At 42.9% G+C, this 24363-nt stretch overlaps 1 protein-coding gene across 1 annotated transcript; it reads left to right on the top strand.

Annotated features, from left to right (window-relative positions):
- Positions 1-4879: 4879 nt before the first annotated feature.
- Positions 4880-15730, top strand: LOC110487397 (uncharacterized). Its single transcript, XM_021559329.3, has 2 exons — positions 4880-5382; positions 14478-15730. Exons 1-2 carry the CDS (start codon positions 5115-5117, stop codon positions 14738-14740), a joined length of 531 nt encoding a protein of 176 aa, XP_021415004.2. The 5' UTR covers positions 4880-5114; the 3' UTR covers positions 14741-15730.
- Positions 15731-24363: the final 8633 nt, after the last annotated feature.

Raw genomic sequence — 24363 nt, 5'->3', positions numbered from 1 at the left:
AGCATAAACTTAAATTCCCAGACCGCCATCTGTTGACTGGAGTGGGTAAACGCAGTTGAGTAAAATGTATATTTTATCTTCAGACAAGTTAAAGTGTAGGAAGCATTAGTTTTTACCCACCAGTGTAACAATACAGTGTGGTTAAAGACTTAGTAAGCTAGTTGTAGGTAGTCACGAGACGGTTACCTGTAAGTACAAACACTTATGTTTTCGCGTAATTACAAATTAATTAACTATGGGACTCCCAATCACGGCCTGTTATGATACAGCCTGGATTTGAACCAGGGTCTGTAGTGACGCCTCTAGCACTGAGATGCCGTACCTTAGACCGCTGCGCTGCTCGTGTGTTAACATTACACTAGGTGTAATACACTCAGTGATAAAGGTATGGGATTCTGGGTAATCCCCAGCAGATTTTTGGAGAATTTGAAAATTGAGTGGTCCTGGGATAGAAATGTATAAAGTTGACATTACATCATAAAATCCACGTTTTACATCGTACATTAGAATGTTATGTTTTAGTAACTACTGTTGTTGGTTTGGTGTCAAATAAGCCTCTTTATATGTTATTTGCCGAATCTCAGTTTTCCATGTGGGTTTTATGCTAAAGTTCCCTCTTTCAAGTTGATATCTAACTGGAAAATGCATCTTCTTTAGGAGTGCTATTTTTACCCTGTTGACTACTGATCATTCATCCACACTGTGTGTCTCATCAATGCAGGTAATTTATGGCAAATGTATAAAGTATATGTTTTATAAACTCATGAACACCAGCCAGTTTATTAGCCCGGTTTTGTTAGTTTAGGTGTATCATACTACTTCGCCAACAGAGAGGGACATTTAGTCATTTTCCAGTTTTATTTGATATATTTTGATACTAAAATGGGTTACAGTTTATTCTGATGTAGTGAATATGAGACACATGGAAACAATTGATTAATTTAATATAGTAAATTAGGAATTAGTAGGAATTGTTAAATCCACTATACGATCACAATGACTTTGATAGACATTTCAATTGTTTTTTTTGTTAGTATATTATAGTGCAGATTTATGGAAAATTGCTGTGGGAGTGCTATTTATATCCCGTCACTACTGATCATTCATCCATACTGTGTGTGTCCCATCATTGCAGCTTTGTAAATAAATTAACTATCCATTCATTGCTGTGTTGACTCACTGACTTGAGAGAAGGGACGAGGAAGGTCACACTAGCTCAATATCTAGCTCAAGCTTGCAAAAGTTTTTACATTTAGATTTTTGGGGATTTTTATTGAATATTGAATATTATTAACATACAATATACTTGCAGTGAAGCCACTCAACAACTACATCACACCAGTCACCCAACAGACTCCCATTCAGAGCGACACACAGAAGCATCCAGGGTCAATGCCCTGCTCACCGATCTACCACCAGGCCAAAAATCGTGAACCCGAACCCTCCAAGATCCCCAATAGCTGTCCCTCAACCATTCGAGAACCGTCCCACAGTCCCCCCTCAGGAAGAAAAATTTAAAATACAATTAATTCCATTCCCCACCCCCAAGAACCCCCCAATGCACCAACAACCAAGAGAATGAACTAAAGAGAAAAAAGGAAAAGACAGAAGAAAACAGCAAACAACAATTTAAAAATAATAAAACAAAATAATACATTTAAAACAAAGGACATCAATGACAACTAAAATCATAACAGCAATGCCAACTGTATATGTTTGTGTGCATGTCTGGCACTATTACATGTATGTGTGTGTTCTTGTCTGTGTTTAATTGAATGAGAGTGTGTGTATATGCATGTGTTCAAACACCTACATGGCATCAGCCTCAGGCAAACCGGCATTAGTTGTAAAAACGCTGCCACTTAGTGTCATTCAAATGTACTTTTTATTATGTTTTTTTTTTTTTGACTTTTATCTTTTGACCATCATTCTATCTCATATCATCTATCTATCACGAGGAAGTCACCTGGAAAGCATTTCAATTTACAGGTGTGCCTTGTTAAATGTTAATTTGCGGAATTTCTTTCTTTCTTAATGCATTTGAGCCAATCAGTTGTGTTGTGACAAGGTAGGGGTTGTATACAGAAGATAGCCATATTTGCTGAAAGACCAAGTCTATATTTTGGCAAGAACAGCTCAAAAAGCTAAAAAGAAATGACAGTCCATCATTACTTTAACACATGAAGGTCAGTCAATGCGGAAACTTTCAAGACCTTTGAAAGACTCTTCAAGTGCAAGTCGCAAAAACCATCAATCACTATGATGAAGCTGGCTTTCATGAGGATTGCCACAGGAAAGGAAGATCCAGAGTTACCTCTGCTGCAGAAGATAAGTTCATTATAGTTAACTGTGAAGACACCACAACTGTGCCTATGAGATGGTTTGGTATGAATCGGACTGCAGAGTGAAGGAAATGCAGCCAACAAGTGCTCAGCATATGTGGGAACTCCTTCAAGACTGTTGGAAAAGCATTCCAGGTGAAGCTGGTTGAGAGAATACAAAGAGTGTGCAAAGCTGTCATCAAGGCAAAGGGCGGCTACTTTGAAGAATTTCAAATATAAAATATATTTTGATTTGTTTAACACATTTTTGGTTACTACATGATTCCATATGAGTTATTTCATATTTGTGTTGTCTTCACTATTATTCTACAATGTCGACAATAGTTAAAATAAAGAAAAAAACATTGAATTTGTAGGTGTGTCCAAACAATTGACCGGTACCTTGTATGCATTGTGGAGGAGAACTGATCCTCGATCTGTACAAAGACATAACATCTACAGCAGGAACAACTGTCTGTGTTAAAAAGGCCCAGCTGGATTGAATTGAGCTATTTAAAATGACATATTTGAATGTTAAAAAATGTGTTATGTTAGTCAATACAAGACAGGGTCTGTGGAGGCTTGGCATATTAGTGGGAGATTTGGGGGAATAGTGATAGATTTTTGGAGGGACCCTTGTCCATACAGCCAATCAGTGAGCAGCTTCCCTTCCCCCACACCGCAGGCAGTTCTGTTACTCACAACACTTCCCCTGCTTTCCATAACAGTGGTGTAGCTTCCCCTGCTTTCCATAACAATGGTGTAGCTTTCCCTGCTTTCGTCAACAATGGAGTAGCTTCCCCTGCTTTCCTCAACAATGGAGTAGCTTCCCCTGCTTTCATCAACAATGGAGTAGCTTCCCCTGCTTTCATCAACATTGGAGTAGCTTCCCCTGCTTTCATCAACAATGGAGTAGCTTCCCCTGCTTTCAGAAACAATGGAGTAGCTTCCCCTGCTTTCATCAACAATGGAGTAGCTTCCCCTGCTTTCATCAACAATGGAGCAGCTTCCCCCGCTTTCATCAACAATGGAGCAGCTTCCCCCGCTTTCATCAACAATGGAGCAGCTTCCCCTGCTTTCATCATAGCATAGACCCATGTGATTTGGTTACTTTTCAGTCACATGTGCATACGGGAGAGGGGTGTTTGATATCTGCAGGTCAATGCAACTGAGAAATATGATCCTTGTAATTATTCTATGTGAATTTCAGCAGTGGTAATGATTGTGAAATATTTTGTTCATTTCATGAGAGCAACATGATAATTAATGATTTCCGGACACAACTCATGTTATTCTGGTTAAACAATGAGAGACAAGTTGATTAAGGAGTGGGGATTTTTTTTTACAATTAGGAAATAATATGTTATGTTTTACTCGTACCTCAGCCAGCATTGTGAATGGTTAGGAAATAATATGTCATGTTTTACTCGTACCTCAGCCAGCATTGTGAATGGTTAGGAAATAATATGTCATGTTTTACTCGTACCTCAGCCAGCATTGTGAATGGTTAGGAAATAATATGTCATGTTTTACTCGTACCTCAGCCGGCATTGTGAATGGTGTCTGAGGTGGTGACATACTAGACCGGGGCAGTAAATCTAATACTTAGTTGTTTTTAGTCATGCATGAAAGGGCTGAGGTGGTTCTGTGGTTATAAGTTACTGACCTTGGAATACATTTCTGGCCATGCTGACAGGGTCTGAATCAAACCTATTGTCCACCTGGTACACTGTCAGGGTCTGAATCAAACCCAATATTAAAAGGGGAAGATTGGTCAAGAGGGTGATGATTATTGTTGTTCTACTGCCTGATTGTTATGCAACAACACTGTTTACAAAAGCTTTGATAAAGAACAAGAAGGCCCACACACTGTTTACAAAAGCTTTGTTAAATCAGCACAACAGTTTTCAGCTGTGCTAACATAATTGCAAAAAGGTTTTCTAATGATCAATTAACCTTTTAAAATGATCATCTTGGATAAGCTAACACAACGTGCCATTGGAACACAGGAGTGATGGTTGCTGATAATGGGCCTCTGTACACCTATGGAGATTGTCCATAAAAAATCTGCCGTTTCCAGCCACAATAGTCATTTACAACATTAACAATGTCTACACTGTATCTCTGATCAATTTGATGTTATTTTAATGGACAAAAAAACTTGTTTTTCTTTCAAAAACAAGGACATTTCTAAGTGACCCCAAACTTTTGAACGGTAGTTTACATCATGATGTATTGTTACACCATGTAGGAGCAGTATAAACCTAGTCTGTTCATTATATACATCGACGTGATGTATTGTTACACCATGTTGGAGCAGTATAGACCTACAGTAGCTAGCTACATATTTAGATTTAGTGTTACATAATGAAACTGCCTTAAATGGGCTGTAGTAAACATGTTTTATTTGCACTAATTAAACAACACATTCCTGTCTTTGTATGTCTCAATATAATGGTATTATTTAATTAAATCCATTAAAAATATTCTTTATCTTCGTTTCCCCTACAGTCAGCAAACGGCGATGTGCGTCTTTCAGGCGACGCTGCTAGCGTGACGTATAATCTAGTGGACGGTTCTTCAGAAACAGCTCGTCAACCACCTCGGTAGCTTGCTATCCAACATAGCCGAAAGATTCAAGCTATTTATACGCTTTCGGTCTATATTAGCTACTGTGTTTTAGACACACTTCTGTCGTATCTACTTGTTAACCTATTTAATATTACGTTATTTTGTATTAGTTAAGTTAGCTCTGGCCTAGTTGCTAATGATAGCTACCTAACATCCCCGACCATGAACTCCCTAAACTACTCCCCTCCTGTTAAAGAAGAGGAGGTCTGCTGGACGGAGAAAGAAGCTCTGGGGCTGAACATTGTTGTGAAAGAGGAGGAGGAGGATGTTACAGTAAAACAAGTAGAGGGTGAGGCTGTTACCGTGAAAGAAAAAGAGAAAGACGTTTCAGTGAAAGAAGAGGAAGACTCGTTCAGAGTGAAAGAGGAGGAAGGGGAGATTACTGTCACATTGGAGGAAGAAGAGGAGGTTGGAGATCTGTTTAATACCAGTAAGTACCGTCTCTGCAGTCGTTGAACCAATATGCAGTAAAGGGGTTTTACACGTTAATGTTGTTCTGTAGGAATGGCTGAAGCTACACTGTAACATGTAGAACATCAAGAGTGGACCATCAACAAAACGTGAACAATTGATCAAATGCATCTAATGACAATGCCTGAAATACTGTAGTCCTCAATATCTCCTATTAGATTAGCCCAATATGTAGTCTTAAAGGGGCAATCAGCAGTTGTTACATCCATTTTGGGACTTATACATTAATGATCTGTACCCATTGTTTCTTGAAGAAATCACTTATAAATGCCTCATGAGATTAGTTCAACTGTCATACCCCATCAGAACCCAAAATATAAGCTTTTTTTTACTCCAATGTTTATCAGTAAATGTAAACAAACACTGTATATCCTCAATATGATTAATTGATTTAATTGAGTCTCAAGCATTTCTAAAACATTTAAATGTAATTCTTAAATTCAGAATAAGTAACGTAACAAAATGTGTAAAAAGGGAAGCGGTCTGAACTTAATGAATGCACTAGGGCCCCAACTAAAACAAATTTTAGGTCAACCAAGAATCATCTTTTCTTTCTACCAACCGATTGGTAGAAATATTATAACGTGTATTTTTCCATATATAGACACACCCCATGTGTTTTAATTAAATCAACTATATGTACTGAACTGGTCTGATGCTTTAAGCACGCTGTTTGATTAAATAATTAAGACACACAAATAACTCGGGAGCCAGAGATCAAGATAGCCTAACCACCAGAAAAAACCTCTTCCTCCTCCCGGACGCACCGGAGTGGCTATAGTGGCTAATGCCCTTGTCCCGACGCTAGCACCAGTTAGCCTCGAGCCAGGCGCCCAGCTAGCTTTGTAACGACTACCAAACGGCTTCCCTGGTTTATATTTTGCTGTTCACTGGACCTTATGATCACTTGGCTACATAGCTGATGCCTGCTGGACTGTTCATTAATCACGGTACTCCATTTTGTTTATTTTGTTTATCTGTCGGCCCCAGCCTCGAACTCAGGCCCTGTGTGTAGTTAACTGACCCTCTCTGCCCATTCATTGCCATTTTACCTGTTGTTGTTGTTGTCTTACCCGTTGTTGTCTTAACTAGCTCACCCAATCAACACCTCTGATTGCTTTATGCCTCGCTTTATGTCTCTCTAATGTCAATATGCCTTGTATACTGTTTAGGGTAGTTATCATTGTTTTATTTTACTGCGGAGCCCCTAGTCCCACTCATCATGCCTCAGAGAACTCTTTTGTCCCACCTCCCACACATGTGGTGACCTCACCTAGCATAACTGGTGCCTCCAGAGATGCAACCTCTCTTATCATCACTCAATGCCTAGGTTTACCTCCACTGTACATGCACCCTACCATACCCCCGTCTGTACGTTATGCCTTGAATCTATCCTACCACGCCCAGAAATCTGCTCCTTTTATTCTCTGTTCCCAACACACTAGACTACCAGTTCTGATAGCCTTTAGCCGTACCCTCATCCTAGTCCTCTGTTCCTCTGGTGATGTAGAGATTAACCCAGGCCCTGCGTGTCCCCAGGCGCTCTCCTTTGTTGACTTCTGTAACCGTAAAAGCCTTGGTTTCATGCATGTTAACATCAGAAGCCTCCTCCCTAAGTTTGTTTTACTCACTGCTTTAGCACACTCCACCAACCTTGATGTCCTTGCCGTGTCTGAATCCTGGCTTTGGAAGGCCACCAAAAATTCGGAAATTTCCATCCTCAACTACATTTTCCGTCAAGGTAGAACTGCCAAAGTGGGAGGAGTTGCTATCTACTGCAGAGATGGACTAAAAAGTTCTGTAATACTTTCCAGGTCTAAGCCCAAACAGTTCGAGCTTCTAATTTAAAAAAATGATCTCCAGAAATAAGTCTTGCACTGTTGCCGCCTGTTACAGATCCCCCTCAGCTCCCAGCTGTGCCCTGGACACCATATGTGAATTGATTGTCCCCCCATCTATCTTCAGAGTTCGTTCTGTTAAGTGACCTAAACTGGGATGCCTGGTTGTTCTTTAAAAGTAATTTCCTCACCACCTTAAATAAGCATGCCCCTTTCAAAAAATGTACAATTAAGAACAGATATAGCCCTTGGTTCACTCCAGACCTGACTGCCCTCGACCACCACAAAAACATTCTGTGGCGTACTGCACTAGCATCGAATAGTCCCCGCGATATGCAACTTTTCAGAGAAGTCAGGAACCAATACACACAGTCAGTTAGGAAAGCAAAAGCTAGCTTTTTCAAACAGAAATTTGCGTCCTGTAGCTCTAACTCCAAAAAGTTCTGGGACACTGTAAAGTCCATGGAGAATAAGAGCACCTCATCCCAGCTGCCCACTGCACTGAGGCTAGGAAACACTGTCACCACCGATAAATCCATGATAATTGAGAATTTCAATAAGCATTTCTATACGGCTGGCCATGCTTTCCTCCTGGCTACCCCAACCCCGGCCACAGCTCCCCACCCCCCGCAGTCACTTGCCCAAGCCTCCCCAGTTTCTCCTTCACCCAAATCCAGATAGCTGATGTTCTGAAAGAGTTGCAAAACCTAGACCCGTACAAATCAGCTGGGCTAGACATTCTGGACCCTCTCTTTCTCAAAATATCCGCCACCAATGTGGCAATCCCTATTGCTAGTCTGTTCAACCTCTCTTTCGTATCGTCCGAGATTCCTAAAGATTGGAACACTTCCGCGGTCATCTCCCTCTTCAAAGGGGGTGACACTCTAGACCCAAACTGTTACAGACCAATATCAATCCTGCCCTACCTTTTCTAAAGTCTTCGAAAGCCAAGTTAACAAACAGATCACTGACCATTTTGAATCCCACCGTACCTTCTCCACTGTGCAATCCGGTTTCCGAGCTGGTCACGAGTGCACCTCAGCCAATCTCAAGGTACTAAACGATATCATAACCGCTGTTGTGTCTTTACAATCATTAAACTGAAGACTTCGTTTTTATCAAAGATTCTCTGTAATTAGTTACTCGATTAAACTGAATAATCATGTAACTGTAATTAACTAGGAAATTGGGGCACCAAGGAAAGTATTCAGATTACAAAGTTCTAATTTCCCAATATAACCTTTCAGATATTTTCATATCTGATCAAAAGTCTTCTAATTTAATGATTTATTTATTTTAGTCTCATTCCAAACGTTGTAAATTGTTGGTTATCTGCACGAATCCAGTCTTCACTGAGTCATCCATACATCAATTGTCTTAAATATTTTTTTTATTACTAAGTAATTCACAGAAATGCATAAACAAAAAGTAAATATGGTTACATGAAATGATAGAATGTGGGCTGAACCGGCATGGCGGCTTGTTAGACAAAGGGGCAATGTAGGTCGACTAAGAAGTCCCTACAGAGTTAATTATAACAATTAAAATGCTAATCCCTTACACATGAACGCTCACTCATTCGCGAACAATTGCAATCAATATATATATTTACGCTCAGTCTGTCGTCTTGATTGCTGGTGAAAAGTATTTATTTTGTAGAATTGTCCGTCTCTCTCCCTGTCTTGATTAGAGGGGATAGTTCAAAGTGACATTCGTTATAGAATGGATGTTTCGGCGGTTGTCGTTCTTCGAGTTCAATGATACCGAATTCCTACCTGCAGACTAGTAATCAATATCAAAGACTTGTTCTTATTCTGTCGGTATCAATAGTCTAAGAGTTTAACCACGTGGTATGGTTAAAAGATTCAACATTGGTCTACAATCTTTGTCCTCCCCTAATGGAGAAAAACATGGTCTACTGATAATTTCTCAAAGTTGGGTGTTATTCGGAATGGCAGAAAAGGGGCTGTCCCAGGAGGCCTGACCCTAACCGGGCTCAGGGGCGGTCCTCTGATTTAGTTCAAATCAAAAGGGAATTGTATTTTTCTTCATTAAACAGTCCACAACCATATTACACAATTATACAAACAGTATCATACTCACTCGTTCATCTTATACAACAATTAGATGTAAACCTCATATCTGAGGCTATTATGTAAACAGCGTAATGGTAATGTGGCCACACCATCTCCCATGAGCTTCCCAAAGTTGTAACAAACGGACCAGTTCGTAGCTGGATTCTTCACCGACCTTTTATACTTTCTCCGGAACATGAAATTTGTTTGAGTTCTGTGAGGTGGAAGCAATTCCTTTGTCCTCTGTGAAAGTTTACCCTATCTCTAATACTGTGTGGCCATGAGGCAGGGTCTTCTAAGGCATTTACGACCTCTGACCACATTAGTCTGGTTGTAGAAGCAGAGAGCGGGGGATGGTACTCGCTGTACTCAAAGAGGGCAACGTCATGACACCGCCATCGATAAGAGACAATACAGTGTCGCTGTCTTCATCAACCTGGCCAAGGCTTTCGACTCTGTCAATCACCGTATTCTTAACAGCCTTAGTTTCTCAAATGACTGACTCGCCTGGTTCACCAACTACTTCTCAGACAGAGTTTAGTGTGTCAAATTGAAGGGCCTGTTGTATGGCCCGCCACAGGTCTCATCGCGCACCAGCGACTCAAGGAGATCCCTACCGACCAATCCCTCCCTAACCCGGACGACGCTAGGCCAATTGTGCGTCGCCCCACGGACCTCCCGGTCGCGGCCGGTTACGACAGAGCCTGGGCGCGTACCCAGGGACTCTGATGGCACAGCTGGCGCGGCAGTACAGCGCCCTTAACCACTGCGCCACCCGGGAGGCCCTAGGGGGGCAGTATTGAGTAGCTTGGATGAATAAGGTGCCCAGAGTAAACTGCCTGCTACTCTGTCCCAGATGCTAATATATGCATATTATTATTAGTATTGGATAGAAAACACTGAAGTTTCTAAAACGGTTTGAATGATGTCTGTGAGTATAACAGAACTCATATGGCAGGCGAAAACCTGAGACAAATCCAACCAGGAAGTGGGAAATCTGAGGTTTGTAGTTTAATTTAAGTGATTGCCTATCCTGTGTATATGGGGCCAGATTGCACTTCCCAAGGATTCCAACAGCCGTTAGAAAGTTGTTTGAGGCTTCTATTGTGGAAGGGGGTCGAATAAGAGCTGTTTCAACAATGGACTAGGCTGTGGCCAATCAGTTGTTTACTGCGCGACGTGACAACCTAGTCGCGCATTGTGCCTTTGGAATAGTGAACTAAACACACGAACAAAACGGAGGTATTTTGGACAAATATGGACGTAATCAAACAAAACAAACATTTCTTGTGGGAGTCCTGGGAGTGCATTCCGACGAAGATCAGCAAAAGTAAGTGAAGATTTATAATGCTATTTATGACTTTTGTTGACTCCACAATTTGGCGGTTAACTGTATGGCTTGCTTTTGTTGCTGAACGCTGTTCTCAGATTATTTAATATTGTGCTTTTGCTGTAAAGCTTTTTTGAAATCTGACACAGCTGTTGCATTAAGAATAAGTTTATCTTTAATTCTATGTAAAACATGTATATTTCATCAACGTTTGATGAGTATTTCTGTTATTTGATGTGGCTCTCTGCAATTTCTCCGGATATTTTGGAGGCATTTCTGAACATGGCGCCAATGTAAACTGAGGTTTTTGGATATAAATATAAACTTGATCGAACAAAACATACATGTATTGTGTAAGATTGAATCCTAGGAGTGTCATCTGATGAAGATCGTCAAAGGTTATTGATTAATTTATCTATATTTCTGCTTTTTGTGACACCTCTCTTTGGTTGGAAAATGGCTGAATGCTTTCTGTGACTAGTTGCTGACCTAACATATGTTCTGCTTTCGCCGAAAAGCCTTTTTGAAATCGGACACTGTGGTTGGATTAACGAGAAGTGTATCTTTATGGTGTAAAATACTTGTAATGATTGAGGAATTTCAATTATGATATTTCTGTTTTGAAATTTCCGCCCTTCACTTTCACTGGCTGTTGGCGAGGTGGGACGCAAGCGTCCCAAACGATCCCAGAGAGGTTAACCTTTCTAGGGCAGGGAACCCCTCGACAACATTCCGCTAAAAAGGCAGCTTGCGAAATTCAAAAATATTTGTTTGAAATATGTAACTTTCACACATTAACAAGTCCAATACAGCAAATGAAAGATAAACATCTTGTTAATCTACCCATCGTGTCCGGGAAAAAAAATGCTTTACAACGAAAGTACAACATATGTTAGGTCATAGCCAAGTAAAAAAAACACAGCCGTTTTTCCAGCCAAAGATAGGAGTCACAAAAAGCAGAAATAAAGATAAAATGAATCACTAACCTTTGATGATCTTCATCAGATGACACTCATAGGACTTCATGTTACACAATACATGTATGTTTTGTTCGATAATGTGCATATTTATATCCAAAAATCTCAGTTTACATTGGCGCGTTACATGCAGTCATTTTTTTATTCCAAAACATCCGGTGATTTTGCAGAAAGACTCATAATAAACATTGATAAAAGATACAACTGTTATTTACAGAATTAAATATAGACTTCTCCTTAATGCGACCGCTGTGTCAGATTTCAAAAAAACTTTACTGGAAAAAAAGTATAATCTGAGAACGACGCTCAGAACCCAAAACAGCCAGAGGAATATCCACCATTTTGGAGTCAAAAGAAGTTAGAAATTACACCATAAATATTCACTTACCTTTGATCTTCATCAGAAGGCACTCCCAGGAATCCTAGTTCGACAATAAATGACTGATTTGTTCCATAAAGTCCATAATATATGTCCAAATAGCCACTTGTTGTTAGCGTGTTCAGCCCAGTAATCCATCTTCATGAGGCATAGGCACTTCGTCCAGACAAAAACGCGGAAAGTTCCGTCACAGTCCTTTAGAAACATGTCAAACGATGTATGGAATCAATCTTTAGGATGTTTTAAACATAAAATATCAATAATGTTCCAACCGGAGAATTCCTTTGTCTGAAGAAAAGCACTGGAACGAGAGGTAACTCTGTCGGGAGCGCCCGTCATGAGACCAAGGCACTCTGCCAGTCCACTGACTCAGAGGTCTCATTAGCCCCTCCTTTATAGTAGAAGCCTCATTCAAGTTTCTAAAGACTGTTGACATTTAGTGGAAGCCGTAGGAAGTGCAACTTTATCCATATCTCAATGTGTATTCGGTAAGCCAAGCTTTAAAAAAACCACAAACCTCAGATGTCCTACTGCCTGGTTGGATTTTTCTCAGGTTTTTGCCATACTCACAGACATCATTCAAACAGTTTTAGAAACTTCAGAGTGTTTTCTATCCAATACTAATAATAATATGCATATATTAGCATCTGGGACAGAGTAGGAGGCAGTTCACTCTGAGCACGCTATTAACCCAAAAGTGAAAATGCTGCCCCCTATCCCAAAAAGGTTAACCTCCAAACAAGCTTCAATGCCATACAACACTCTTCCGTGGCCTTCAACTGCTCTTAAACACTAGTAAAACTAAATGTATGCTTTTCAACCGATCGTTGCCCGTACCTGCCCGTCCAGCATCACTACTCTGGACGGTTCTGACTTAGAATATGTGGACAACGGTAAATACCTAATTGTCTTGCTAGACTGTAAACTCTCCTTCCAGACTAATATTAAGCATTTCCAATCCAAAATTAAATCTAGAATTGGCTTCCTATTTTGCAACAAAGCCTCCTTCACTCACGCTGCCGAACATATCCTCGCAAAACTGACTATCCTACCGATCCTTGACTTCAGTGATGTCATTTTCAAAATAGCCTCCAACACTCTACACAGCAAACTGGATGCAGTCTATCACAGTGCCATCCGTTTTGTCACCAAAGCTTCATGTACCACTGCTCTCGTCGGCTGGCCCTCGCTACATATTCGTCTCCAAACCCACTGGCTCCAGGTCATCTATAAGTCTTTGCTAGGCCGCCTTAACTCAGCTCACTGGTCACCATAGCAACACCCACCCATAGCACGTGCTCCAGGAAATATATCTCACTGGTCATCCCCAAAGCCAACACCTACTTTGGCTGCCTTTCCTTCCAGTTCTCTGCTGCCAATGACTGGAACGAATTGCAAAAATCACTGAAGCTAAAGACTCTCCCTCACTAACTTTAAGCATCAGCTATCTGAGCAGCTTGCCGATCTCTGCAGCTGTACACAGCCCATCTGTAAATAGCCCATCCAACAATCTACTTCATCCCCATGTTTTTATTGACTTTTTTTGCTCTTTTGCACACCAGTATTTCTACTTGCACATCATCATCTGCACATCCATCACTCCAGTGTTTATTTGTAATTACTTTGCTACTATGGCCTATTTATTGCCTTACCTTCTTACTCCATTTGCACACACTTGTGTTATTGACTGTACGTTTGTTTATCCCAAGTGTATGTAACTCTGTTGTTTTTTTGTCGCACTGCTTTGCTTTATCTTGGCCAGGTCGGAGTTGTAAATGAGAACTTGTTCTCGACTGGCCTACCTGGTTAAATAAAGGTGAAATAGAAAGAAATCTAAACTTTATTAGCAACACCCAAATGTGTACTGTCATTAACGCGGTTCTTCAATAATTACACATAATTCTTAATACTGTAGCAAACATTATATTAAGCAGGACATTCAAACGAGCCTTACAATTATAATCCAAAGTAGTGTGAAATGTACTCATAAGCAACCTGGAAATGGAGATTACTCCCCTGCGTTTTCCCCCATTCACATTCAGAATACATTGTGAAAAACTATAATCTTTGCTCACCATTTTGCTCCAGGCAGATATACTTCATCCATAACTATCGGTTTCCTCATTAGCAGGGAGGTGTTTCTGCAATCAACTTGTGTGCTAATCGCCCTCGTCCTGCAACTTTATTAACCACAGAAAGGGGCCTATATTGGAGACCAAAAGTCAATGAATAACTTATTTCTAGTCTACAATCATCAATGTTACTACTAATGTGAAAACAAGACAAAATATGACTATTGTTGCTCATTTTAAGACATTTGTCAAATAATTTTAACATTCATTACAGACGTCAATTGTTGTACAACATCATGACTACGCTGTTGGTATCACCTTTTACAGTGGATTACCGCTGTTGTGGGCCTTTAACCATCTGTCTGACTTTGTTGTTCACACAGGAGAGAGACGGGACTACCGTGGGTCCTCTGGGGAGCCTCAACAACATCATGATGCTGACGAGGCAGAGCAGAGTCTCTCTACATCAGAACACCTCAATAAACACCAGCAGAGACCCACACGGAAGAGAATTCACTGCTGCTCTGACTGTGGGAAGAGATTCACCTCCTCATCAGGCATTAAAATCACCAGAAAATACACACAGGAGAGAAACCTTATAGTTGTGATCAATGTGGGAAGAGTTTTACTACATCTGGCTCTCTGACTCTCCATCAGAGAACACACACAGGAGAGAAACCGTATATATGTGATCAATGTGGGAAGAGTTTTGTTCGATCTGACCAGCTGACATTACACCAAAGAACACACACAGGAGATAAATCTTATAGCTGTGGTCAATGTGGGAAGAGATTTGTTACATCTAGCTCTCTGACATTACACCAGAGAACACACACAAGAGAGAAATCTTATAGCTGTGATCAATGTGGGAAGAGTTTTACTACATCTGACTCTACATCAGAGAACACACACAGGAGAGAAACCTTATATCTGTGGTCAATGTGGGAAGAGGTTTGTTTCATCTAGCAAGCTGACTCAACACCAGAGAACACACACAGGAAAGAAATCTTATTGCTGTGATCAATGTGGGAAGAGTTTTGGTCAATCTGGCAGTCTGACTGTACACAAGAGAACACACACAGCAGAGAAACCTCTTAGCTTTGACCAGAGATAATCTGATAAATAATCTCTGATCAAATATCAGAAAATACATACATGGAGTTGTTTCATGATATCAATGAATTAATGTCACAATGTAGAATGTTTTAACATTGCAGTAGGAGTATCTTAATGTCACAATGTAGAACCCAAAATGCCATTTCAGCAGGAGAGTGAGATCCTGCTGGCCTTTGATGGGGAGAACATCCACGCCCTCGAGGACGTCCCCATGGGACTTGGGGTTCTGCTAGGGCTGTATTTCTTTTATTTTCCCTTAAATTTCTCAAAAATGTCAGAAAAACACTTATGTTCTTAAGTTACTGTGTTTTGGGGTGAAGTTACCAGGGCCGGTCACAAAGATGGCAAACTTCCTAACATAACTAAGTGAATATGATATACACACTAAAGCTGAAAAATCTGCATTTAGCATCACGTCTACAATATTGTTAGTTTACCTATGATTCATTTTTAATTAGTTGTTTTTATTGTACATCATTATTTAAAAAATGTTTAAATGTCATTAAAAGCACTAAACAAAGTAAATGTATTATTTATTATGGTCTGACATGTCTGCAGAAATGTTGCAATTTTGTAATGTGTTTTTGTACAGTGCCTTGCGAAAGGATTCGGCCCCCTTGAACTTTGCAACCTTTTGCCACATTTCAGGCTTCAAACAAAGATATAAAACTGTATTTTTTGTGAAGAATCAACAACAAAGTGGGACACAATCATGAAGTGGAATGACATTTATTGGATATTAACTTTTTTAACAAATCAAAAACTGAAAAATTGGGCGTGCAAAATTATTCAGCCCCCTTAAGTTAATACTTTGTAGCGCCACCTTTTGCTGCGATTACAGCTGTAAGTCGCTTGGGGTTTGTCTCTATCAGTTTTGCACATCGAGAGACTGACATTTTTTCCCATTCCTCCTTGCAAAACAGCTCGAGCTCAGTGAGGTTGGATGGAGAGCATTTGTGAACAGCAGTTTTCAGTTCTTTCCACAGATTCTCGATTGGATTCAGGTCTGGACTTTGACTTGGCCATTCTAACACCTGGATATGTTTATTTTTGAACCATTCCATTGTAGATTTTGCTTTATGTTTTGGTTCATTGTCTTGTTGGAAGACAAATCTCCGTCCCAGTCTCAGGTCTTTTTCAGACTTTTTTCTTCCAGAATGGTCCTGTATTTGGCTCCATCCATCTTCCCATCAATTTTAACCATCTTCCCTGTCCCTGCTGAAGAAAAGCAGGCCCAAACCATGATGCTGCCACTACCATGTTTGACAGTGGGGATAGTGTGTTCAGGGTGATGAGCTGTGTTGCTTTTACGCCAAACATAACGTTTTGCATTGTTGCCAAAAAGTTCCATTTTGGTTTCATCTGACCAGAGCACCTTCTTCCACATGTTTGGTGTGTCTCCCAGGTGGCTTGTGGCAAACTTTAAACGACACTTTTTATGGATATCTTTAAGAAATGGCTTTCTTCTTGCCACTCTTCCATAAAGGCCAGATTTGTGCAATATACGACTGATTGTTGTCCTATGGACAGAGTCTCCCACCTCAGCTGTAGATCTCTGCAGTTCATCCAGAGTGATCATGGGCCTCTTGGCTGCATCTCTGATCAGTCTTCTCCTTGTATGAGCTGAAAGTTTAGAGGGACGGCCAGGTCTTGGTAGATTTGCAGTGGTCTGATACTCCTTCCATTTCAATATTATCGCTTGCACAGTGCTCCTTGGGATGTTTAAAGCTTGGGAAATAATTTTGTATCCAAATCTGGCTTTAAACTTCTTCACAACAGTATCTCGGACCTGCCTGGTGTGTTCCTTGTTCTTCATGATGCTCTCTGCGCTTTTGACGGACCTCTGAGACTATCACAGTGCAGGTGCATTTATACAGAGACTTGATTACACACAGGTGGATTGTATTTATCATCATTAGTCATTTAGGTCAACATTGGATCATTCAGAGATCCTCACTGAACTTCTGGAGAGAGTTTGCTGCACTGAAAGTAAAGGGGCTGAATAATTTTTCAGTTTTTGATTTGTTAAAAAAGTTTGAAATATCCAATAAATGTCGTTCCACTTCATGATTGTGTCCCACTTGTTGTTGATTCTTCACAAAAAAATACAGTTTTATATCTTTATGTTTGAAGCCTGAAATGTGGCAAAAGGTCGCAAAGTTCAAGGGGGCCGAATACTTTCGCAAGGCACTGTAATTGCTTTTAAATATTAATTCACATTTGTGGTGCCACTAAATAAAAAATTATTTAAGTCAATATTGTTATAATGGAGGGAGGTTCTTCGAGGAACCATTATAAGGGGTTCTTCAAAGAACTTATAGGGCTTCCCACAAAAGGTTCTTCAAATAACTTTTAGGGGTTCCCCCACATCTTCAATTTGAAGAACCTCTAAAGGATACTCCAGGAACCTTTACTTTTTAGAGTGTATATTGATGAAAGTCACCTTGTCCGTGAGACATTTACAGAGTTATACACAGCCCAATTTGCGATGACTATTTTGGGGGTGAAATGGCAGCCACAACAGACAGACCTGATATCGCCCATAATTCGACGTCACGCGCTGAGTGGAAATGACCAAATTACCTATTTAGCTACACTTTGTAGTACATTTTAGTACAGTTTTCAAAGGGAGTAATTGGTTTTTAGGGGCAGTCGCTTTGAAGCTATTTGTCAAAGTATTGCGATACCAACTCCAGTCAGCAGATGGCGATGTGCATCTTTCAGGTGATTCTGCCACTGAAACGTATAATCTAGTGGACAAAACGCTTCTTCAACATCAACAGTTAGTCAGCCACCTTGCTTCACTCAAACTTTATGGAAGAATGTTTATTCAATAAATCTAGTAAACACCTCTCATACAAGGAAGACACCCCCCCCCCCCCCCCCAGGCCTTAAGGTCAGTTGTATTTCAAATATAGTACCCAGACGGAGAAAATCCAAGAAGCGTGTAGATTCTTGTAGAAGTGTAAATTCTTGGTTATCTGCAAGAACCCTGGCTAACAAGTTGAATCAGCAATACAAAATTGGGTTTAATTATTTATTTACTAAATACGTAACTAATCACACAGAATTCACATACACACAATTAATCATAACTTGATTACAAGTTACGTCATAAAGGAAAACATCCCTAGCTGACGGAACAGATATGACAGCTGGTTACACAAAGAAAAGGGGATTGGGTTTGAGTGAAAGAGCGGGAAGACTGAGGAACAAAAGGAGAAGTGATGTCTCTATCGGGCCGTAGGCAGCTACTCGATCGTAAATACAGTATCTTATGCATTCTAAATTACCGCCCATTTGGAAAAGGAAAATGCAATAAATATTTACTCTGAGCTGCGCTTTGATGGGTTGGTTGTAGATGGATGGCCGTGATGCCCAACAGAGTCCTTTGTCCATTGAAGAGTGTCTCTGGTGGTGAACGGGAAACGTTGTAATGTCGTCGTTGGGTGGTAGACGGGATACCCTGTCTGTCCTTTCCTAGCCCACGTTTTTAGCTGCTGTTGCTAACTCAACGGCTAGCAGGTATCACTTCTGTAGTGAATAAGAGCTAAAAGTTCATACAATTCGCAACCAAAGCTCACGCTGAGGTTGGCTTCATTCTGTAGTTATCTGAACCATTCTGACATCGGATCGTCATCCTAATGTACCCGGAACAGGAAGTTCTGTTGTCGTCAAGGCTTTATATAGGAAGGGAGAAGAGGGCATGTTTGAAAAGTTTTATAGCCCATTTTCCTTCACAGAGGCGGGCCACTGAGTGAGCAGCCCTAATTTATGAAAACCCACATCTCACATTTTAGAAGCTAAAATCACATTTCATCCCGTCACAAATAATGTCATATTAAAACATTTAAATTGAACAACAATTCCATGTGAATCCGATAACTCTGATGTGTAGACTTTCCACTGTACAGTTTGTCATCTTATCATTGATGAGAATGTCTCAGATGACAACCGAACTGACATCATATTCATTAAGTACCATTGCATATGTTCAATTGTTCGGATTACCAGAATATAGTTCATTTCCCCCCCACATTCTGACGTTCCCAGAATCTCTATGTTAACCAAGGGTATTTTAAATGTAACCTCTGTCATGTATTGTCATGTTGTGTCTTGTTTCTGTCCTTTCCCTTCACCCTGTCTCCCTCTGCTGGTCGTTATTAGGTTACCTTTTCTCCCCCTCTTTCCCCCAGCTGTTCCTTGTCTCCTCCTAACTACCTCGTCACCCCTTTTCCCACCTGTTCCCTTTTTCCCTCTGATTAGTCCTCTATATCTCTCTCTGTTTTTGTTTCTGTCTTTGTCGGATTCTTGTTTGTGTTATTCATGCCTGAACCAGACTATCGTCATGTTTGCTGCAACCTTGTCCTGTCCTGTCAGAATCTGCCGGTCCATCTGAGCCTACGTTTGTTTTGTTATTAAAGAAGCTCTGTTTACGTTAATTCGCTTTTGGGTCCTCATTCACGCACCTTAACAGAAGAATCCGACCAAGAATGGACCCAGCGACTTCGGATCCTCTCCACTCAGCCGTCGAGATCCAGGGAGCGATGCTAGGCAGACACGAGCAGGAATTGTCTGCTGCTCGACATGCCGTTGAGACCCTGGCCACCCAAGTCTCCAACCTCACAGAACAGGTTCACCATCTCCGCCTCGATCCACCGGCCACTTCCAGGGCTTTCGAATCTCTGGAGCCCAGAATCAATAACCCGCCGTGTTACTCTGGGGAGCCCACTGAATGCCGCTCGTTCCTCACCCAGTGTGATATTGTGTTTTCTCTCCAGCCCAACACTTACTCCAGGAGCACTGCTCGTGTCGCCTACGTCATATCTCTCCTTACTGGACGGGCTCGTGAGTGGGGCACGGCAATCTGGGAGGCAAGGGCTGAGTGTACTAACCAGTATCAGGACTTTAAGGAGGAGATGATACGGGTTTTTGATCGATCTGTTTTTGGGGAGGAGGCTTCCAGGGTCCTGTCTTCCCTATGTCAAGGTAATCGATCCATAACAGACTACTCTATTGAGTTTCGCACTCTTGCTGCCTCCAGTGGCTGGAACGAGCCGGCTTTGCTCGCTCGTTTTCTGGAGGGTCTCCGCGCAGAGGTAAAGGATGAGATTCTCTCCCGGGAGGTTCCTTCCAGCGTGGATTCCTTGATTGAACTCGCTATTCGCATTGAGCGACGGGTTGATCTTCGTCACCGAGCTCGTGGAAAGGAGCTCGCGTTCTCCGTTGCCCCCCTCTCCGCATCACTACCATCTTCCTCTGCCGGCTCGGGTGCTGAGCCTATGCAGCTGGGAGGTATCCGCATCTCGACTAAGGAGAGGGAACGGAGAATCACCAACCGCCTCTGTCTCTATTGCGGTTCTGCTGGTCATTTTGTCACTTCATGTCCAGTAAAAGGCCAGAGCTCATCAGTAAGCGGAGGGCTACTGGTGAGCGCTACTACTCCTGTCTCTCCTTCAAGATCCTGCACTACCTTGTCGGTCCATCTACGCTGGACCGGTTCGTCAGCTTCCTGCAGTGCCTTAATAGACTCTGGGGCGGAGGGCTGTTTTATGGACGAGACCTGGGCTCGGGAACATGACATTCCTCTCAGACAGTTAAGGGAGCCCACGGCCTTGTTCGCCTTGGATGGTAGTCCTCTCCCCAGGATTCAGCGTGAGACGCTACCTTTAACCCTCACTGTCTCTGGTAATCATAGCGAAACCATTTCTTTTTTAATTTTTCGTTCACCTTTTACACCTGTTGTTTTGGGCCATCCCTGGCTAGTTTGTCATAATCCTTCTATTAATTGGTCTAGTAATTCTATCCTCTCCTGGAACGTCTCTTGTCATGTGAAATGTTTAATGTCTGCTGTCCCTCCTGTTTCCTCTGTCTCTTCTTCACAGGAGGAGCCTGGTGATTTGACAGGGGTACCGGAGGAATATCACGATCTGCGCACGGTGTTCAGTCGGTCCAGGGCCACCTCTCTTCCTCCACACCGGTCGTATGATTGTAGTATTGATCTCCTTCCGGGAACCACTCCCCCCCGGGGTAGACTATACTCTCTGTCGGCTCCCGAACGTAAAGCTCTCGAAGATTATTTGTCTGTAGCTCTTGCCGCCGGTACCATAGTCCCCTCCTCCTCTCCCGCCGGAGCAGGTTTTTTTTTTGTTAAGAAGAAGGACGGGTCCCTGCGCCCCTGCATAGATTATCGAGGGCTGAATGACATAACAGTGAAGAATCGTTATCCGCTTCCTCTTATGTCTTCAGCCTTCGAGATCCTGCAGGGAGCCAGGTTTTTCACTAAGTTGGACCTTCGTAACGCTTACCATCTCGTGCGCATCAGGGAGGGGGACGAGTGGAAGACGGCGTTTAACACTCCGTTAGGGCACTTTGAATACCGGGTTCTTCCTTTCGGCCTCGCTAACGCTCCAGCTGTCTTTCAGGCATTAGTCAATGATGTCCTGAGAGACATGCTGAACATCTTTGTTTTCGTTTACCTTGACGATATCCTGATTTTTTCACCGTCACTCCAGATTCATGTTCAGCACGTTCGACGTGTCCTCCAGCGCCTTTTAGAGAATTGTCTTTTTGTGAAGGCTGAGAAGTGCACTTTTCATGCCTCCTCCGTCACATTTCTCGGTTCTGTTATTTCCGCTGAAGGCATTAAGATGGATCCCGCTAAGGTCCAGGCTGTCATTGATTGGCCCGTCCCTAAGTCACGCGTCGAGCTGCAGCGCTTTCTCGGCTTCGCGAACTTCTATCGTCGTTTCATCCGTAATTTCGGTCAGGTGGCAGCTCCTCTCACAGCCCTTACTTCTGTCAAGACGTGCTTTAAGTGGTCCGTTTCCGCCCAGGGAGCTTTTGATCTCCTCAAGAATCGTTTTACATCCGCTCCTATCCTTGTTACACCTGACGTCTCTAGACAGTTCGTGGTCGAGGTTGACGCGTCAGAGGTGGGCGTGGGAGCCATTCTTTCTCAGCGCTCCCTCTCTGACGACAAGGTCCACCCTTGCGCGTATTTTTCTCATCGCCTGTCGCCGTCGGAACGTAACTATGATGTGGGAAACCGCGAACTGCTCGCCATCCGCTTAGCCCTAGGCGAATGGCGACAGTGGTTGGAGGGGGCGACCGTTCCTTTTGTCGTTTGGACTGACCATAGGAACCTTGAGTACATCCGTTCTGCCAAACGACTTAATGCGCGTCAGGCGCGCTGGGCGCTGTTTTTCGCTCGTTTCGAGTTCGTGATTTCTTATCGTCCGGGCTCTAAGAACACCAAGCCTGATGCTTTATCTCGTCTCTTCAGTTCTTCAGTAGCCTCCACTGACCCCGAGGGGATTCTCCCTGAGGGGCGTGTTGTCGGGTTGACTGTCTGGGGAATTGAGAGGCAGGTAAAGCAAGCACTCACTCAAACTCCGTCGCCGCGCGCTTGTCCCAGGAACCTTCTTTTCGTTCCCGTTCCTACTCGTCTGGCCGTTCTTCAGTGGGCTCACTCTGCCAAGTTAGCCGGCCACCCTGGCGTTCGGGGTACGCTTGCTTCCATTCGCCAGCGTTTTTGGTGGCCCACCCGGGAGCATGACACGCGTCGCTTCGTGGCTGCTTGTTCAGTCTGCGCGCAGACTAAGTCCGGTAACTCCCCTCCTGCCGGCCGTCTCAGGCCGCTTCCCATTCCCTCTCGACCGTGGTCTCACATCGCCTTAGATTTTGTCACCGGACTGCCTTCGTCAGCGGGGAAGACTGTTATTCTTACGGTTGTCGACAGGTTCTCTAAGGCGGCTCATTTTATTCCCCTTGCTAAGCTTCCTTCTGCTAAAGAGACGGCACAAATCATCATCGAGAATGTTTTCAGAATTCATGGCCTTCCGTCAGACGTCGTTTCGGACAGAGGTCCGCAATTCACGTCTCAATTTTGGAGGGAGTTTTGCCGTTTGATTGGGGCTTCCGTCAGTCTCTCTTCCGGCTTTCACCCCCAGTCTAACGGTCAAGCAGAACGGGCCAATCAGACTATTGGTCGCATCTTACGCAGTCTTTCTTTTCGCAACCCTGCGTCTTGGTCAGAACAGCTCCCCTGGGCAGAATACGCCCACAACTCGCTTCCTTCGTCTGCGACCGGGCTATCTCCTTTTCAGAGTAGCCTCGGGTACCAGCCTCCGCTGTTCTCATCTCAGTTCGCCGAGTCCAGCGTCCCCTCCGCTCAGGCTTTTGTCCAACGTTGCGAGCGCATCTGGAAGAGGGTCAGGTCTGCACTTTGCCGTTATAGGGCGCAGACTGTGAGGGCTGCTAATAAGCGTAGAACTAAGAGTCCTAGATATTGTCGCGGTCAGAGAGTTTGGCTCTCCACTCAGAACCTTCCCCTTAAGACCGCTTCTCGCAAGTTGACCCCGCGGTTCATTGGTCTGTTCCGTATTTCTCAAATCATTAATCCTGTCACAGTTCGACTTCTTCTTCCGCGATATCTTCGTCGCGTCCACCCGGTCTTCCATGTCTCCTGTATCAAGCCCGTTCTTCGCGCCCCCGCTCGTCTTCCCCCCCCCCCCATCCTTGTCGAGGGCGCACCCATCTACAGGGTCCGTAGGATTTTGGACATGCGTCCTCGGGGCCGTGGTCATCAGTACCTAGTAGATTGGGAGGGGTACGGTCCTGAGGAGAGGAGTTGGGTTCCCTCTCGGGACGTGCTGGACCGTGCGCTGATCGAGGATTTCCTCCGTTGCCGCCAGGTTTCCTCCTCGAGTGCGCCAGGAGGCGCTCGGTGAGTGGGGGGGTACTGTCATGTATTGTCATGTTGTGTCTTGTTTCTGTCCTTTCCCTTCACCCTGTCTCCCTCTGCTGGTCGTTATTAGGTTACCTTTTCTCCCCCTCTTTCCCCCAGCTGTTCCTTGTCTCCTCCTAACTACCTCGTCACCCCTTTTCCCACCTGTTCCCTTTTTCCCTCTGATTAGTCCTCTATATCTCTCTCTGTTTTTGTTTCTGTCTTTGTCGGATTCTTGTTTGTGTTATTCATGCCTGAACCAGACTATCGTCATGTTTGCTGCAACCTTGTCCTGTCCTGTCGGAATCTGCCGGTCCATCTGAGCCTACGTTTGTTTTGTTATTAAAGAAGCTCTGTTTACGTTAATTCGCTTTTGGGTCCTCATTCACGCACCTTAACAACCTCAGTAGGTTAGAGAGAGGAAA

Source organism: Oncorhynchus mykiss, chromosome 13 (genome assembly GCF_057628025.1).
Source record: "Oncorhynchus mykiss isolate SJ-2025 chromosome 13, ASM5762802v1, whole genome shotgun sequence".
Lineage (NCBI taxonomy): Eukaryota > Metazoa > Chordata > Actinopteri > Salmoniformes > Salmonidae > Oncorhynchus > Oncorhynchus mykiss.
The sequence above is the reverse complement of the archived record's forward strand: the minus strand, read 5'-3'. Positions and strand labels throughout refer to the sequence as shown.